This window comes from Mesitornis unicolor, unplaced genomic scaffold (assembly GCF_000695765.1).
Source record: "Mesitornis unicolor isolate BGI_N332 unplaced genomic scaffold, ASM69576v1 scaffold4819, whole genome shotgun sequence".
NCBI classification, from domain to species: Eukaryota; Metazoa; Chordata; class Aves; order Mesitornithiformes; family Mesitornithidae; genus Mesitornis; species Mesitornis unicolor.
This window is the reverse complement of record NW_010206402.1, coordinates 44,575-64,613: the sequence shown is the minus strand read 5'-3', so window position 1 is coordinate 64,613 and position 20,039 is coordinate 44,575. Positions and strand designations below refer to the sequence as shown.

Genomic DNA, 20,039 nt, shown 5'->3' with positions numbered 1-20,039 from the left:
CTTGTACAGAAAACCAAATCAGTCCAAGTTCATGGAAAATCTCAAAACTCCTGCACAAACATTAATACACTGGACTGCACCAACAGAATTTAAAAGGTCGGTCTAGGGAAAAAAGGTCTTGATTTTTACATGCTGAAGTAGAAGGCAAAAAAAGCAGCAACATTTTAAAAACACCCAAATGTCACACAAATGCACCAAACACTATCAGTTAAGAATTAAGACATGCAAAGTATTAAAAATAATAAAAATGTAAAACATCAACTCACTTAGTCTTCTTTCCACCTTCATGTTCTGGTTCTTTCACTGCAAGAAAACGGAATATTTTTAATTTGTAAGGCGCTAAAGGCACCGTACACTGAGATTCTCCCCTGGGCCAATGCATTCACCACAGCATGAAATTACAACAAGGCTCATTAGGACTTCTTGATTCTAAATATTCCCCGATGGATACGAGACATGCCTATGGACTTCAAGAGCCCCTCTGCCAGCAGGGCTGCTGAAAGGTGTCTCTCTACTCGTCTCTGCCCTTTGCCTTGGCCCACTCTCCATGCTGGCAGTGAGAAAGGCGAGTTGAGAAGGGGAAGATGAATGGAAGTTGGGAGGCATTTCTTTTGGACAAACATCAGTGGGTTTACATCAGGTGATAATCCCAGTGCCTGTTTGCAGCCAGGCTGCGACCCATCTAGGAGCTACAGGACCACACACAGGATAATGATTTGATTTTAAGTTTGACAAATCTAGTTGCAGTCACTTTCTTACAGTATTTGTCAATGTGATTAATTCATCAGCACTTGATGATGTGTTATTTGATGTTCAGGACTCACATTCTGCCCTTACAAGGATTAATAAAGAGAACCCAACGACCCAATTAATAGACTGGCACAAAGCAGGACCACAAAACAGTCAGGTAACTGTCCATGTTCAGAATATTTATCATACATGGACAATAATCCTTATCTGAGGAGGTGTTATCTTGCTTTGAGAGCAATTCTGCCAGAGAATACATAGTTGATTTAATCAAATCTGCCTCTGGGGAGGGGGTTTGATTTCCTCACTGCCTTCTTTATTGTAGCACTAGCCATGAAACGCAGAATTAAATAATCACCTTGGCATTTACTGCCTCAGACTGAACATGACTGAGCTCAAATCTCCTGATGGCTTTTACACAACATTACAGATCTCAACCAATGAATTATAACTGACAGCATAATATGAAATTGAAGTTTTACCATAAAATTATATGACTGGGAATGATCTTCTGCACATCATCTGTTCCAGTTCACAGTACATGTAATCACAACACCAATGCATATGCAGGAGATGGAAACATGCTCTGGGAATAAACTGAGGAGCTATGGATTTATACTTCTGATTAAATCATTGCAGATCATATACCTTTGTATGACTGTCAAAGATTTTCTGCATGCCTGAAAACATCTTAATTTTTCTGGAGCACTAAATTTGAACAGCGATGTTGCCATTTTAGTGACACAGGAGGGGAAAGAAACAACAAATACGTATCTGCCAACGTCTTTCTAAGTAGAAATGGAAGTTTTAAGATTTATCTGGAACATATTAATATTTAACTCAATCAGGAATTGCATCCAGTAATGTGCATGTGCTGAGCTAAATAATAATTGCAGAAATTTTACAAAAATATTTTCCCACTATAGCCTTCTCAAACTTTTTTCTATTACAGAGCTCGCCAAAATTCTGCCTATTGTATTTATTGCTGAAGAGGGGAAATGCAAGAGATGTGACCAAATCCTTTTACTATTCCCCACCCTGCCCTTTTTAAAACACCTAACTGTCAAAGGCCTTTACTTTAATCTTGTTTACATCGAATTACTCACTATGATCCGTGCCAGTGATTTGGGCAAGGATGCGGAAAGAGCGGGACTGGGTGGTGCCTGTCCGGGGATGCCAGTCTTCAGTGTCCTCGATCAGTCGCTTCTTGCTGGCATCGCTGTGGGTGGGCGTATGGTAGAACTCCGTATAGGTGTCCACAATGTGCTTCCTTGGGGGGCTGCGCCAAGGAAAGAAGAAAGCAGTCAGCGAAAAGCTTCAGAGATCACCTGGGCTGGGGTAGTTACAGGGACATGGGCAGAAATGTGACTTTCCACAGCATTTAAAGGCGACTTCTGCGGATGGATGCAGACATGCAGCAGTAAGCTCTACAGGCACGCCTGAACATGGGTCCAGTTCTCTGAACCCAATACAGCTCATAATTACTCCAAGTTGACTGAAATAATTATACTTGTTTCACTGCTGGGTCATATGAAACAGCATAAGACAGGATTACCAAGACATTTACACATTTAAACCTTTACCGTTTGGGTGGGTTTTTCCTTGGAGACGACAGAGTAAGACAGCAAGAGAAAGGTTTCCCAGCATAAATAGAAAAATGAGAGAAAGAAAACAAGAAATCAAGTCAGAAAGTTGAAACAAAAATGTAGCTAATTACCCTACTGAATTAGTTTTGTGGGAAAGGGCACTAAAATCCAATTAATAGTGATATTCTCATCCTACTATCAAAACTGCAGCACAGAACTCCCATATTTAAATTAAACTTACAGCAATTTAGAGGAATGAGAGGGGAATTTGTTTTGGTAAAGCAGGGCAGTCTACTTCGTTCAGATCAGGTGCCCCTCCACAAACTGTTCCCTCTGTTCACAAGAGGCAAAGCACTGGCTGCGCGCATGGGCCACCCCATACACAACAAATCTCCTGGCAAAGCCTGGATCAGAACCAGGCCATCTGGCAGCAGAGACAGGGATATCCTGGAACATAACGTGAAGATATTGATGCTCGATACCCCCTCTGGAAGTCAAAAAACTGGGGTGATCATTTCATCTGGAAACTTTCCCCACAGTAACCTACATGCTATTATCAATCCCTGCAGTAGCAGACCTCCAAGAATACAGGATTTTACAGCTTTGCTTTCAGTAACCAATGTAAAGAACACGTAATGGCACTGATCCGTTTAGTAAAGGATAACACAAGATTCATGCTATAGATATTACTCCTAAATGCTACATTTGTTATCCCAAATCATTAATCTTTAAGACCCTTTGAATATATGTTTATTTCTACATAATTTTCAGGACATTAACTGTGCAGAACTAGCTCCTACGACATAACAATTCTAATAATAACTATATTTTAAAAAACACCCAAAACTTGAGAAGTCACTTTATTTTTGCCACTACTTCCCCACTGCATTGTTAACGTCCAAAGTATTTCTGGTGAAGAAAGGTGGAAAATATGAATGAGGTAAATTATTAATTGTCAACAAGTAAGAATTAGACTCATTCAATGAAATGCATCAGTAAATACTTAAGCTTAGTAGAATACTTAATACTTGAAAGAAAGATATGAAAGTTAGCATACAAAATTATATCAAAGTATTGAATTTACAGACACACAGTATTAGTGAAGTATTTGTACCTATAAAGGTTATGAAAAAAAGAAGAGGTATAGAAATCAAGACAGTGCTATTTCCAGGATGGAATATAAGTACAGATTAAAATGAAGTAAAGCATCAAACAGTTAATAGCAAAAATAAAATATGAAAATTAAAGAGTAAAGGAATAAAACTACATGGAAATGTAATTATCTATGTGAAGTTGACTGCATCCTAGAAACTACCACAGTGGAATAAGTAGTTTTTCACATTTGTTGAAAGTGGTATTATAAACAAAATATCCTGCTGACTTCTCTTGTGGATCCTACTGGTCCCTCTTTTAGGGCTTAATAGTCCACTGGTAATGACTCATTGAGGCAACAAGGTGGTGCCAGAGACAAAGGAAAATCCAACACGACAGGCTCTGCCTTAACTCAGCCTTGAGGCAAGGGGAGAGAAGATAAGCCAATAAAAATCATACTCATCATCTCTAACATGTAAAAAACACAGTATATGGATGTTACTCTCTTTTTATGTGGTATGAATTCAGTATCTGCCCCTTTATTCCATAGTCCTTAAACAATTTTTTTTCTTTTATACTGTATTTCACCATTCACTACTTGTATTACACCAGTTAGCTATAGTTGCACCAAGAATTTATCAATACACGCAAACAACACAATAATGTTTTGTGTAATTAAAAAAAGCTGCAAAATTTAAAACAATGAAAAGCAATATCACATCATGTCCAGTGCAGACAAAACCATTTAATACAATAAGAAGTTACTAAGAAAAGCTGAAGCTGTTTTGCAAAATTTAAATATAAAACTTTAAGAGCTATAATTTTGCAAAACAAGAATACATGCTGGTTATTCCAACAGGAAAAAAAACCATAATTCAACTCCAGTGCTGTGGATACTAACTTTGTCATTGTTGTTATCTGCAAGGGAAAAAAAGTATTCAATGTGTTAATACAGTCTTTGTTTCTTGAAATATTACAGGAGTTTCCAGATCCAAGCTCTGGTAAAGCCATATACCATGTAAGTCAAACTTAAAGCCATCAAGAGAACCTACAAGGGAAAAATTTAGCCCAGCTCAGCTAAAACTGAGTGAAGTCTGTGGACATCTTACCTGTTTTAAGCAGCAGGCACGTTTTCATGCAAGAGTTGGCAAGAAGGTCTTGATAAGAACAAACTGCATACAGCCCAGTAAAGGCAAATTGCTTTCTAAGCCAGAACTAACCAAAGGAAACAAAACTTTCCCCATCCTGAAGTGAAGGCAATTAGTTTATATTCTGAATGTGGCTCGAGCAAGGGAGGAAATTCTGAGTATAAGGCACGTGTCTGAAGCACTGCATTTAATCAGCAGTGCTATCCATGAACAAGACACAAGTCGCCTTTTTTTATTTTTTTGAAAAAAATGAGTAATACAAAGCACAGAAGTAAAATGAAATTTATGTCAGACTGATCAAATGTTCCAAACTTCAATGCTTCTGATATTTCATAAATGTCACCGATTCCATTTTAACTGGGGAGATAGTTGAACATCATTGTAGAAATGTAATTTTTCTAAGTCAAACTAAGCAAGTAGTGTAGTGGCAGACCAATATAATTACTTTAGGGTTTTTTTTATTGCTTGTCTTTGTTTTCTGCCTTAAGATTGCAAGACAGTTGGACAGCCCAGACACACAATTGTAAGAAAGATGGTAAAATAAAGTGGGTTTTTACAGCTTTAAATGTTTTCAAGCTTTCCCAAACTCAATCTGCAAGGCTGGCAGTGAGAAAGGGATTCTTCACCTGTTAGCTGAGATACTCTTTAGTCAGTATTATTCATCAGTCAGTATTATTCATCCCCTAACCATAAGGCAGGGCTCATCCAGTCATCCTATCTTGACTTGCCAAGTGCTTACTCTATGCCTGCAGCACTTCCTTCTAAGAGACTTAATTTTGTTGCTATTGGTTCTCTTTTTCAGTCCTAATTTGCTGCTTTTCACTATTCCTTACATAGTTATTTGCTAAAACAGCATCCCTGAAAAGATAGAGACAGTCTGCCAAAGTGTGTTCAACAAGTCTACCCGCATCGAGCAAGTCCTTGGGATCTCCCAATTTCATCCCTCTTCTAGGCAGCGTGGACTCCTGCCACCATCTGTTTAAGAAAGTGCTGGGAGTTACCGTGACAACGCTGTGACATAAAATGCAGAGAGACTGCATTATACGAGTCCACATATGGAAAATATTCGTAGTCCACTATAAAGAGAGTAAGTACCTGAAGAAATTTTTTTTTCCCCATGAGAAGCTCAACTGAAACTGCAATTTATTTTGAATTTTAGCTGACATGGATGCTTACCTTTCTATAGGTTTCTTCATACACTTTATATACTATATATACATAATTTCCAGCCCCTTTACTTTAAGGGATGGGAAACAGTAACAGCTGCTTTTAAGCACAAGTTCTAGGTTCTTGAGAATTGAAGAGAAACTTACAGTTCCCCTCCTACCCTTTTTATTACTTAATTCAATCCACCGGACACTCCTGGTGGGCACGGAGGCCAACTGGCACAGGACCGCTGATGCCCAGCCTCCTCCTCTCCCCACTGCACAGCAGCCGCTGGGAACCCGTCCCTGGGGCGCTGCAGCTCCCAAGCCCTGCCCAGGAATTTCTAGAAGAGCCTGAGGTGGTCCCAGCCAAAAAAGTGTGCCACCGAAATGCGGCAGCAGTGCACATCTGAGTGCCCAGGATTGCTGCTGGGCTCAGTTTAGTTTCCTACTCTAGAAGCTACACCAGATCCCTTAAATGTTATGCTTCAGATATCTACTTTAACATAAACAATTACTTGAACACAAAAATTACTCAAATTTTAAATCTGTGTTGCCTTCTTAGGATGAAGGTAATATTTCAGTTGAGGGATTGACATTAAAACGCTGCAAAAAAAAAAAAATCTGCTCAACTCTGCCAGCTTCCTTGCACACGTCTTGAAGCTTCCTGTGTATTGTACAGAGAAGTAATGCAACATCTGTACCTCTGCCATCCTTCCAGGACCCTTCATTACAGGTCCTGCCAGGGCTACAGTTCGTCTTTCAGAGCACCACATTCCCAGCCACTGCAACACCCGCTGGCCCTTCTTGACAGCCTGCTCTGCAATTTGGAGTGCCTGCTGCTTGGTACTGGGAGTCAAAATACACAGTGAGACACGGACAATGAAATTAATACCGGGCTTGTTGTAAGGTCCAGAACACATCATGATACAAACCATCATGTAAAGCATTTTGTGGTTCCGATTCAATTTAGCTGTGACACACTAAACTGATAAGTCACTCCTGAGAAAGTCTGGCTTGGTCCTTTGAAGCATCCCTTTTAAGATGCAAGCACTTCCTCAGTGATTTGCTTCCGACGACTGAACGACTTCTCCAAGCTGTGTTCGACTCAGCCCTTAAACAAGCCCAGCTTTTTTCCTGCGAGGAAAGACCCTCACAGCAAAAAAAGAAATCCCACCTACCCATTTTGCTGTTTACTCTCCCCCTGGTTTTCTCTGAATCCTCGTCGCGGCCCCTCGGCTGCATCCTGGGTGCCGTCGCCGGCAGTGGCGCTCAGGGCGGCATTGTGCTGCCGTGGGACATTAACTGCAGGTTTAGCAGCGCTCGGCACAGGCAGACGCTGCTCAGCATTAGGCTTGGCGTTAACATGCAGTCCGGGAGCAACAAAAGGGGCCGGGGCGGCAGCCGCCAGGGACGGAGCCGCCACCTGGGCCGGGGTGAAGGCGGAGGACGGTGATGGGATGGAGGTGACTTTGGAGGTGGTTACGGCTCCAAACGGCCTCGGAGTCTTATTGTAAGCCACACTGGCCGTGGCAGTGGCTTTGGGTGCGACAGCAGAGGCAATGGGCACAGGCTTAACTACGTCTGTAGGCTCTCCCTATGCGAGATGAAAAACAAAAAAAGAAACACACAAAAACACACCACACACATGCACATTCCTCAGCAAAGATTTTCGCTGCTCTCAGGGGAGATAACCTGCCCAGCATGAAACAACGAAGCACAGAAGCAAGCTTTACCAAGACTGCAGCCATGAAGTGTATGGGGAAAAAGCAAGCCATGCATTTTAGGAAAGAGAATGATCCAAGCATGCACGATCAATATAAAATCCCACGATGCTCACTCCTCTCATCATATCCAAAACAGACACCCCACAAATCAAATTCAAGACAAACTGAAGAACCACTCTATTGCAAATCCCACCAGGTAACTCGTGCGGAAAAAATCAGTGTTTTTTACAAAAATCCACATTCCACCTCTCAAACCCAATTTGAGATGCACACGTTCCCCATACACAAACGGCAAGTGTGTGTTACACACACTCTGGATGTATTGATCTGTCAATACAGCTCTTAGGAACAGAACCAGAGCCCTGGAGCTCATTTAGAGCCAGTGCTTCAAGACTGAGTGAGCTTTTCCAGTTGCACTCCATTAATGTGCCCCAGCATCTTCACATATCCTTGTCAGATCAAAACACTTAAAAAAAAGTGTTGTTTTTTTTTTTTCTAGGAGATGCATTTTAACATGGTGGTTCCTAAACCGTGGCATTTCAAATCACGGTCAGCAGAACAATAATATGCTATACATTATTTATGTCCACTGAAGAGGCTTTTCAACTATAGGCTACTTGTAAGCATTTTCAGGATTGCAAACAGCCTTATCAAAAAGAAGAAACTATTGCTTGAGAAGAAAGCAATAGAGAACTCAAGCACAAATAATTCCTCAGGGCTTTAAGGAAAGTGAGGGGGAATTGTTCTCTGAAACTCTAATATTTAGATAAGCTTCTGTCAAATACAATGGAAGATTTCAGTGCCCATTAAAACAAACAAAACAAACAAAAAATCACCATGAAAAAACGCTACTATTGTTTCTCTCATTAGGGACAGAGGAAAAACTCCAGCAATATCTTTCTAGAAAATGTTCTGAAGAGTTGGAAGATGAACTTTTTTATAAAAATAATAATTTGCCAGGTCTTGCTATTCTTTTTTATGGAAAAAAAATTATCACTCCAAGATTCAAATGCTGCAATGATCTTAATGCAACACATGGCAATCAAGCACGTTATACTGAAAGGAAAGTCTGAATGACAGTGCTTATCAACAGCAGGGTTTGACAGATGGGTAACAGTTAGTGCCACATGCTACACTTCTTCGTTGTGATGATGAACATACCTTTGGTACATGAATGAGATCAGGTTTTTGTACAGAAGCCACTCTGGAAGAGGAAAAACATACACATAATTGTAAAAATCAGGTTGTTTAATGCTTAAGCATTTCCCTCTTTCAACTCATCATGTCTATCCACAGATATATAAAATATTTCATTTTGTTTCCTCTAGAGAAAACAATAAGTATTGAGATTAAAACTACAACATTGTTGTTAATACAAGGAAAAGGCAGAACCAAACTGGGTTAATTTATCCAGATACTATGTTAGGAACTCTAAGTACTATTTGATTTATAAATTCATAATACCATATTCACTAGTTAGGAGATCTCAGCTCCAATTTGCTTAATGTTTTCCATCCTTTCATGAGAAACTATGTCACATAAATCAAAAGCTCTGATCAGACAAATTGCATTTTAAATAGCACATAACCTTTATTCAGGCTTGAAACAGTAAGCTTTATCTTAGAACAACCACCACCAAAATCCTTCTGAAGCACTTAGCAAGTTAAATAATACAGAAACTTTCTGCACAGCCTTGGGTCTTCAAAGGTAAGGTTAATGTCACTTAAGTCCATGTTAGATGGCAAAAAAAACTTCTGAACAATGGATGCATTGAAATTATTATTGGGTGGTGGGAAGGGAAGGAAGTATCAGAATGGAAAGGATGAAGAAAATAAAGAATTGACAGATTTTATTATATCTCAAGTGAACTGGCAACATGTTACAGGTAAAGGCATCTCACTTGACTGGTTTTTTTTCAGATCTGGATATACTTATATGCAAAAATACACACGCACGCACACACAATATTAAAAAACCCAAACAAAACAGCAAAAAGTCTGACACACTAACATGTCTGCAAACACTGCTGCTGACACACTTGCATCTTTTCATGCTCTTTCGGCAGAAAAGGTGGCTTCCTGTCACATTTCAAAACATTTCTGGCCATATTTGGTAGCTGCTCAGAAAAGCTGGCACCCTTCATGATCCCAGACCCAGCAATCACATCCTGTCTCATATCACACAACCCCAACTTCCGACAAATCTTCTAAACAGGGTTTTGAAGAACTGAAGCTGCATTCTCACTTCCACAAGATAATTTGTCAGGGAGGGGAAAAAAAAAAATCTCATTTAATTAGAGATGAGCTAACAAAGGCTACAACTTAAAACATCTCTATTGTATATACCAGCTTTTCTATTTCTACCAGGAAAAGCATGGAGAGCTAGATTTGAATTAGGCAGATTCGGTCCATTTAACAACTCCTCTCTTCTTTATTTTCCTTTTGTTTTACCCCGACTTCTTTTTCGTTTTTTCTTCTTTCTTTTTTTCATTTTACTAATTACATTCCAAATGTGTCCTCCTTCCCTCAAAGCCATTTGACCCTTATGGCTCATCAGACTCTGGCAACACCAACCCTGCCGCGGGTTCAGTAACTAACTTACAAAAAGGGAGATAAATACAACCAAGGAAAAATATCCCAATAAAAGATCATCTTCTGCACTTCGCCTTCCCCATTTGTGCACCACTGCTGTCACACATTATGTCCACATCAATGAGAGCGGCTTTTGTCCGCTCCGAGGACCAGGTCTGCTCCCTCCTTTCCCACCGAGCGTGCAGCCTGTGAGAAGGTGACCTCCAGCCCTCCAAAGCGCTGGGGTGCACCATTAATCACTCCTAATTGCAGACTTGTCAATTTGCAGCAACAAAGGCAACAAGAAGGGGAAAAAAATGCCAACACATATGGAAACTTTTCGGTTTTTAAAACCAAAGTTAGATAGAAACATGCATCTCGCTCCATATTTTAGATACACATTTTTTAATGAAGTAATTTGGAATGCTTTGTATATTTATTAGGCTGATCTAACAGTAAGAAGTAGAAAGACATTCATTATTCAAGTCAACTACAGATTTCAGGCTTAAGCAAAAAATTATCTCCTTTCTAGTGCTGGACCTTGAAGTTCTAGCTGCATAAAAGGAACATACTTTTCTTCTTTTCTTTTTTTTTTTTTCTTTTTTATTACAAGATAATCAAATCTGAGTCTGCAATAGATGAGTTTGCTCTGCATTCAGCAAGACAATACTGAGAAGAAGTTATTTCAAACCACTATTTCCAGATGATCTGAGGACATACTCTTCAAAATTCATCTTCAAAAACATCACACAAAAAGAAGAAAAATTTTAAAAACAGGGTGAAAAAAAGGCTTGATAACTGAAGTGTTCCCAATGTTCTTTTAACACTGGAGTCAGAGAGCACATTACTTTATTTCCTCGAACACACTTGAAAAAAGGGCATAAATTTGTGTGTCCCAGACATACTTCAAAACAGTTTGAGTTGGCCTTGTTCACTTCAATCCATAATCGGTCTAAATTCTGTTATTTATCCCACATTGTAGAAAGAAAGCGCTAACACAGCAAACAGACACCAAGATCTGAATGTGAAAAATGCGTGGTGGTTAGACAAGACAGCGCAAAAGGAAATGCACACTTCAGGCTGAAAACAAAACACGTCCTACACATCCATTTAAGAAAACACTTCCTTCAGGGCTATTTCCCCGCAGGATTTTGATAGATAACTCCCAAATTGCTTAGGAAAAAGATAATTAAACTGCAGAATCTTGTATATTTTCTTAGCTGTTAGCACTTCACTTGCCACCTAGCAATTAAACGCATTAGGATTTCACGCTGGTTTGGTCACGCTGAATGTACAAATAGCTGATGATAAAGGCTTTCCAAATGAGATGACACACTTGCCCTGTTAACTACTTACTAGAAAGAAGGGTGGCTTGAAGCAGGATATTTTCTATATTTTCTGAATGATTTAAAACTAGCAGTTCAGTATCTCAGTTTATGCAATATTTTCAATAACATACAAACAAGCAAAGACATAAAAGCTTGGTATAAATGCTTATAAACAGTGCATACAAAAGACCTTGGCAAACAGTTACCGTCTGGAGCTTCTTATGAATTACTATAGATAACAAAAACAGAAGCAACTTCCATCATTTACTGACAGCCTAATACTGAAAATGAAAGCCCATGAAGTTCGTGCACAGGCTTCTCCATCCAAGCCATTTGTTCTTTCAGAAAAAAGCTATATTTAGCCTGTGTAAACAGTTCATTTCGACCAAACATAATCAAATTTGCTCTCTAAACATACCACAAGTCGTTCCTCACCGATGAATACTTTTATGACATTTAATGCGATTCAAAACATTCCAACTTCCAGCGCAGCCTTATTAGGAAAATGGATTAGTCTGCTCTTCTCTGTGAGTGACATGCCCAGCAAAAACTATTCATTCCTTAAATTCTCCTTTTATTCATTCCCTTTCCAAGTATTTCACCCATTAAAAACAGCCAAAAGCAATATAACAGAAACCTTCCATAATTACTAATACCTGGGAAAACCCATTATTCAAGGTAAAGCTAGAGTATTTCAGGTTTCTTCAGTACGTACAGTTGGTATGTCACTTCTAAAGACCAATCATCAATGAAAACACTATAATCTCAATAACTAGCATTATAGAAGTATATTCCATGCAAAGCAGGAATTTTTGAGGCAAGTTCAGCTGTCCTGTGTGTATAACCACACAACAGAGACCCAAACCCTCAGCCAATAAATCCCTAAAACTTCATTGAACCTAAAATCCAAAACACATTGCAGATTCGTCTCTCCTCTGAACTCCATTTAGAGTCCCACCATACCCAGTCCTTCTACCCCTTAGTAAAGGCACTATACTATATTCAGAACTTAAAAAGCAGATGCCAAACTCAGTAGGAAAAATCACAAGAAAGTAACTGTGTTTATGAGCCCCTCTATAAAGAGGGGAGGAATGCAATACCAGTATTAATATAGGTATTGCGTTTGAGGTTTTAATCTCTATAATTTAAAGGATTGCTCATAAACTGTGATGTGAGATGCAACAAGAAGCAGCTGCAAAACCTTCACTGCTGAAACGCAGTCAAGGCTGGAAGATTTTCTGCAAAACTGTATTTGTTGTTCTGAACTGAACTTTTCTAAGAGGAGGAAGGAAGAAAGGAAGGAATTTTTCCTAATTTTTTCCCTCTAATTTTCAAAACTAAGTTCTTTTTCTGAGCTGATGAATCAGGATACAGTTTCTGGCAGCAGAATATCCCTGAAAAGCCACTGGTCAGATCTTCCTTCCGAAAACCTGATCTTTTAGTGGTTTTGTCATTATATTCTGCAATTCTGTTCGTTTGCTTCATTTTATTTCTAGAAAGCAGTCAGTTGACAGGGCAGAATGCTAAATGCATTTGCTTTTCATAAATTAGTCAACTCATTAAAAAAGTGACAAGCAGAAAAGTAACATATATAACAATCCATGACTTTCACTAGGGGTTATCTGAAGGAAAACAAATGCAGATGTAATTTAAAGCACACAAAAAAAGAACAATCCAAATATATTTCTTTTTTCCTTAGACCCAAGCCCTTTCTCTGTCACAGACACCATTCATTTCTTACCAACTTTGCTCTGGCTCACAACAGTAGAAAAGCAAAAACATTCTTATGCTTGCTCCTTATTGTAACTTATACATCATCAGAAATGGCTGCCTTACGTACATTAATAGAACATAAAACAAAGTTTCCCACAGTTTTGTAGAAACACACACACACACTTCTCCAGGCAGCACCAGTTGGTAAATCAGTGCTTCAGCAATCTCACCATCACCAGCACATGTAGCCTTGAAATTGCAAACCTGCACCCGTCCTAATGCATGCCAAAGCAGATACAGCAAAATTATCATTAAATACTGCTCAATGAGAACTGGAATCTGTTGGAGTCATTGCAAAAAGGAGATCAATTCCCCTCCCCCTTAAGAAACACAGTAAAGTTTTCAAATCTATACTCTGGTCATCATGCTTGCTAACATACCAACAGATGGCTGTCAACAACATTTTCTTCCTTAAGTCACTCTTTTTGTTCTAGTTTATTATGTCACTTCTCATTTAGATGAACATACCAAATTATAACATATATGGGAGTGTTAATTACAAACAAACAGTGCAGACTTCAGCACTGACAGCCTGCTAAATTAAGGGAGCAAATGGCAACTTCAAACCAGTGACACAGGAGAGAAGATGGATGGTATCTGAAATGCCACTCTGCATCCCACCTCCAGGAGCATTGGCACAAACATCTCATGCTGTAAACTAATCCTTACATTAAAAATGCATTCTTCCTCCTCTTGCCCTACAAAATAAAGGCTGTACACTCATGATACTTCAAACATTAAAATGGAGACAGTGTGAGAGACAGTTGTCTCAGCATTAACAAAATATTGAAGTGTTTCTGTGAATGCACCCTATGTGAAATCTCAGAAAAGGATCTCTTCAGTCAGATGAACCACTTTAAAGAGCTTATAACTTTTGGGCTTCATGCCCTTCGATGAACTATATTTAACAGAGTATGCTGACAATATCAGTATTTATTACTTGACAGAATAGTACCTTGAGAGCATATTTAACACCTTACTTCATTATATTTAGCCTGGGAAAATCAGCTCATGAGTCACTCTCAACAGATTCTACATTTTCAGTAAGTTTAAAGGAGGAGAATTAACATAATGTAAATGTCAGCATTTTACATTTGGAATACACTACATAATATCTTTACACTCTTCCCCAGCACATCAGTTTACTATAGTTAGGTAAAAGCAAGAAAAACTATGTTCTTGCTTTACTAGCTATTTGATATTTCAACAAGATGGAGGTGTCTCTTCCTTAAATTTAAATAAGGTTTGGGATTTCATCATTATGTGTTAAAATAAACAGTGCTGACATTTTAGGAGAGAAACAAGCTGCCCTCTGCTTTGGTATTCCTATCCATAAAGGATTAGTTGTTTGCAAGACCTCCCAAAGGCGACCGCCGCTCATAGACTCATTCCTGTGGTCTGTGGCAACCCTACCGAACACATTTGTAAAGAGAGTTAAAGTGCAGACAGATAATATTTTATTCTATTAAAGCAAAACCAAAAACCAAACAAAAAGCTAAGGAAAAAAATATTGTGGCATTTATCTCACTTACCTTCTACCTGACAGAGACTTTTAAAATCCTGCTTTTCATTCCTATGAAGGCAAGTTTGGAAACCTGGAGAGCCCATGCATCTGACCACCACTGGACTAGGGGGCACATCTACTGTACCCGGCCATGACTCCCCTCTCAGAGCCCAAGTGGGTGAAGCAACCCCAGTACCAAAAGTGACCGGTGCCTAACAATCCTGTACTGCAGATCACTGCCAGTTGTCCTAGAAGAATTATAGGGCAGCTTATACACAAGCGGTAGCTCAGTATGTCCAGATGATCGAGTTCGATAGGCAGGAATCCCATCGTACCTCTGCTTGGATACTCACAAATGATGGAAAATTCATGGCTTGTATATAAGACCTCCTTGTACCTTACCTTCAGTGATGGTGGTCATTTATATCAGTTATAGCTTGCTATAAACTGATTTTTTTTCTTTTCTTTAAGCTTTCCTAAAGCTGTCTTGCCAAGTAATAGTATTCATATAACAGTTAAATGCAAATAACAAGACAAAGCAACTATACCCAGGCTTTTAATAAAGCAGAATTTATACGTTTGATTTTCTAAAGAAGTGCTTATTCAATACTAATTCTAACACAGCGAGCTACCTTTTAAAAATAGCCAGCTTAATGAAAAGCATAGGTCTAAAATGACTCGCAGACCTAGTCAGTCCTCCAAAGCCCTCAAAAAAATGTTCAACTTCATGCTGACTTCAGTCTGTCATCAAATCTAGGTTATAATTTAGGAGATTTGAATCTAAGAACTAAATTACTTTTTCCAGTGCTTTTCACAATATGGTGACTAATGTTTAAACTACCTCTTTTGCCTAAAACACAAGTGCAAATAGGATTAAAAGTGCAGTCGTATCTATTTTAACAGGAAATTCATGACAAACAGCTCCCCAGTCTCCAACATATCCCTATTTGGGAATTTTTATTACCCTCCTTAAGCACACACGTGGGAATGAGCATTTATATCAATTTTTTTTCCTCTCAGATGAGGAATCTGGCAATTTAGACAGTTATATGGGAGCTAAGCACACTTCTCCTCTATGAAGCAGCTCGCTCAACCATGGCCTCAAGAAAAACAGCAATGTCATGGAAGCATTTCCAAATGAGATGAAAGCTGTTTCTGAGGTGCCAGGCAGCAATAATGAAGAAGAACCGTGTCCGTCACTAGGTCACCAGCATAGGAAGTGGTGTCACCCACCCAGACCACAGAAGCACTGCCTGGGAGTCTTTGGTCAAATCCCAGCTGCATCCCCATACCTCCTGTTTCTTATCAGCTTATGATGATATGGGAGCAATATGAGCAACCTAAAACTATAACTTTTGAATTTTCATCTGTGGTGTTCGGAGCTGCAATTAGCCTCAACCAAATTTTAATTCTTTCCAATTAAGGTCAGGAATACTATTAAGCATTAGACTGACTCCTGAGCATGACCTACCACCAAGCGATCAAGTTTTCTTTCCTATCCAGCCCCTCAGACACCTCCTTCCTATGCCACCCCAGCAGCAAGGGATGATCCAACCTTGAGGTGCATGGGCCCAGGGCTGGCCAACAAACTTCTGCAAGGATGACCATGGGCCTTTCCACCGCAGGGACAGTGCATCCAGCACATACCTGCACTAGCCTTCCTTGCAGCAGGTGTTTAGAGGGGCTCCCTCAACCTGTCCCCAAAGTGGACACCATCAAAGGCACTGGTTGCTTGGACAGTAGAGCTGAAGCACTGCAAACCACATTACAGACTTATTACAGGATCGTTTTAATAAATACGCACTTGCCAGAAGTTGTTAACTTTTCCACCACAGGTCCTCGCTTTTGTTGCCCTTTTATCATTTCCATGTATTGTTTATATGTTTATATACTTAAGGTCACTGGCTTAGCAGCATGCATTGCAGGTCTAACGTGCTGAGAAAAACTATTTACACCTCAACATGGCTGTCTACTATAGCTTTAGCTATCTAACAACTTCAATTTGAATGACGTATAAGGAAACCTCCAACTATTGCATCTGGAAGACCTCAAGTTAGCCCAGCCAACAGGTCTCACCACACCTCTAAGGGAAAGGGAAGTCCAAGAGCAACTGCCAGAGTACGAGCTGCAGCTGGAAATTATTTTGTTTACTGCAAATGCTATGCAAGGAAGACTGAAAAGCAGCAGCGATCTCAAATAGTTAACGGCTGTACTTAATAAACTGGCCAAGGAACCAATTATAGTGGAAACTCATTGATTAAGGTGCATAAAGAAGAGTGCTGTAGTTCTTCTGCTTGCAACAACAGTGAAAGATGACAAAAATTAATAATCTCAGCTGACTCCAGCTAACTAAATGATCCAGCTAACTAGACAGTTTTCCCTTCCCACAGTCTAGCTTTAGAAAAAGTAGCTTTTACCCTTCGTAGCTCAAAATACTTAGGGGGATAACATTCACAGCATGCCCACAGCACAAGAAGCAATTAACTGCTTTTGTGGGCAACTCATCACTGATGCAAAACAGATGCAGAACATCTGACGGTCACAAAACCTGTTGAGATTTTTCACAATGCTGCAAACATTGCTTTGGCTACAAGGCAAGACGAAAGCAAGTGAGCAACATTTGACGGGCACAATATGTGTTTTTATTACCTCATGGGGTTTTGTGGTTCCATGCCACAGACATGACTTTCTACTGACAATACTCTGGAATTTTTCAAAGGCAGTAATTTTTCAAAAACCGGGGAAAAGCAGCCTCAAAACCAGTGCAGCTGTGGAATTCTGCTATTAATGGGCACTTGACTCTGCAGCTACCGCTTACCTTTCCATTAGGTGGTGTAACAGACGCTTTGCTAGGGAAACTTGCCATGGTGGCTCTCAACTTCTATTTAGCTTTGTTTCAGACCTCTAGAAAATCCCATATACCTGAAAACCTGCCTGCTTTTCCCAGCATTACCAAAAACCTCATCTTTCTTATGCTGTTACACTTTCATGAGACTACCACTATCTTTCAGGAAGACACTTTCCTAACAGCCAATCATTGATTTATTCTCATTGTACTCTACTAGAGGAAGGTAGCAAGAGCCCTATTGATGAGTCAGGACACTGCAATTTTGATTCTCAACAGCTGAGAGATGATCTTGCATGGCAGAGGACAGGTTTTATTTAAACATTGTCTCATTTTTTCCTGTGGGCTGATGCTTAGGAACAGTTTATCTAACAACACTGGTCTGCTGACATATTTACCATATTTGTTTTTTTTAATTATTCTTTACATCCCACATTCACAGAGGTGCAAAAGTTACTACCCAAAATCACAAAATCAAATAGTTACCTGCTTAGGTACTAGACACTCACACTATTTAGCCAGTTCATGCTAACTTGAACTATTTTCAGCATATGAAGGGCACAGGCCATTTTTAAACCATGTAAGCTTCTTTTAATCTATTTAGAGACAACTGTCCCTTGACAGATCACCACATATCCTCTCATAATTAAAGAATGCCTGCGAGTTAGCATCATAAACTGTGCATGTTGGAGGGATGTGCTTTTCAAAGGAAAGCAACAGGTGCGGGACATACTCTGTATTTGAAAAACAAAAGTGTAAATAGAGACAAGTAACATCACTTGTGGCACCTAAACAATGAGATAATGAATGTTTACGAAGGAAAAAATGACACAGATTACACAGCGGACTGAGGTAGGATGGACTTGGGCATCATTGGGTCAGGTAAGCTGCCTGTACGGTACCAGATGTTGAGCCATAGGGAACCCATAATAGAGAGGACACAGTGAAAATTATTATTTTCCCGTTCTTAAAATCAGGATAACGGGGGGAGATTACATTGATTTTTAAAAGATTTGAAATAAATGTCATTAAGCATGTCATACAGATACATCAAATACAAACTCCCACATTTTCTGAAAAGGAGAGAAAAAGTTTCACACTCAAATATATTCACATACTGTTCAAATTCACAGGTAAGAAGAATCATATTCTAAGGAAAGTTTCCACTTTCCAGAATGCAAGCTTTTCCACATATCTGGCCTTGGCCACGAGCGCAGGAAGCGCCACTGCTCACACACGGCTGCCCAGCAACTGCCAAATCCCAAGGCTACTTCAGGCTCTGGGAAGTAAACCAACAGCGCTTTAGAAACCTTTTGATCAGAACACTTTTGGACCTGGGTCAAACAGCTATTATTCAAGCTCGCCGTCTTTCTGGCAGTCTCATTAAACTATTGAATTCAATGGACATTTGACTTAACACTAGCACTGGAGACTCAAAAGCAGCAGCAAGAAAGCTTTGCCTAATGTTTGCAGAAAGTCATCGTTTTCTTGATTTTCTGGTAACTTCCCACTAACACTACTCTTTGCATAACTAATATAGGGAAGAAAAAAATAATTCTCAGCATCCCAAAGCACTACAAACAGTATGGTCATGTCTATCTCAAGAAGTTTTTAATCAGGCTGTTTGTGAATTGGTAACGCAGTCAAAACCAGCTCTGTGCTGCTGTATTCCTTGGGAAGCTGCAGCGCACGTGAAGCACATCAGATTTTCAAAGCACAGCTCCCCCTCCTCCTCCTACTTCTTAATTTGAGACTTTGCTCTAGGTTTCCTTGTATGATGTAACTTTCTGCAGTTGAATCAAAAGCTGCTGAAGGCTTCCTCTAATAAAAACACCAAGGGAAAAAGAAGTCATCGGCAGCACGATGACAACAATGATGACAAGACTGGTTTCCATCATGGTGAAAGAATTTCTTCAACTTTATGTTCCAGTCCTCAAAAACTCATTAGGATGAAACATGCCTCAGCAACAGATACAGAATAACTTCAGCAGTTACTACCAATAATTTTTATAGCTACGCAGTGGCATGCTACAGCACCCCCACAATTCTTGTCTCCCTTTTGCCATCGGTTTCTTATGGCATACTGATTAAGTCAGCTTCAATTGTCTCCTCTTTAATTAATCATCCTACATTTAATGCTTTTAAATTAAAGTAACAAGTACAAATATAAACAGGTATATAAATAAGTGGAAAATGAAGCAGTCTGTAGGAAACAAAAATGCAAAGAAAGCGATCAGTTAAACTACCTCTATCCTCTCAGTCATAGGATGAATTTGATGTGCTTTATGCAAGGAGCAACACTATGTATGTCTTAATAAAAATATGCCACCCAAGACACTAAAAAGATTTTGGCAATTAAAAGCTGAGACCTCTCAACCTTGGGTTCAGTCACTTTCAGAGGAGATTTTCAAATGTTTCATAACTACATAAAATTCTGTCCCGTTACTGGATGAAGTTGCTGGTACACACACCTTGAAGGGTCTCATTCTTTCAGCAAATTAAACATTGTAGCTTCTTCAGACTGCCCATGCAGGCCAGACTTGTTCTAACTCAATTACTATAGCTGGCATAAAA

General features: G+C 39.4%; 1 protein-coding gene across 1 annotated transcript in view; it reads right to left on the bottom strand.

Annotated features, from left to right (window-relative positions):
• Positions 1-266: 266 nt before the first annotated feature.
• Positions 267-20,039, bottom strand: part of LOC104546355 (PDZ and LIM domain protein 5-like) — a gene marked incomplete at both ends in the record, with an annotated part of 37,525 nt that continues 17,752 nt past the window's right edge. The window contains 4 exons of the mRNA XM_010191729.1: positions 267-303; positions 1,854-2,026; positions 6,900-7,315; positions 8,607-8,649. Coding sequence (XP_010190031.1) covers positions 267-303; positions 1,854-2,026; positions 6,900-7,315; positions 8,607-8,649 — 669 coding nt within the window. The remainder of the gene's footprint in view (positions 304-1,853; positions 2,027-6,899; positions 7,316-8,606; positions 8,650-20,039) is intronic.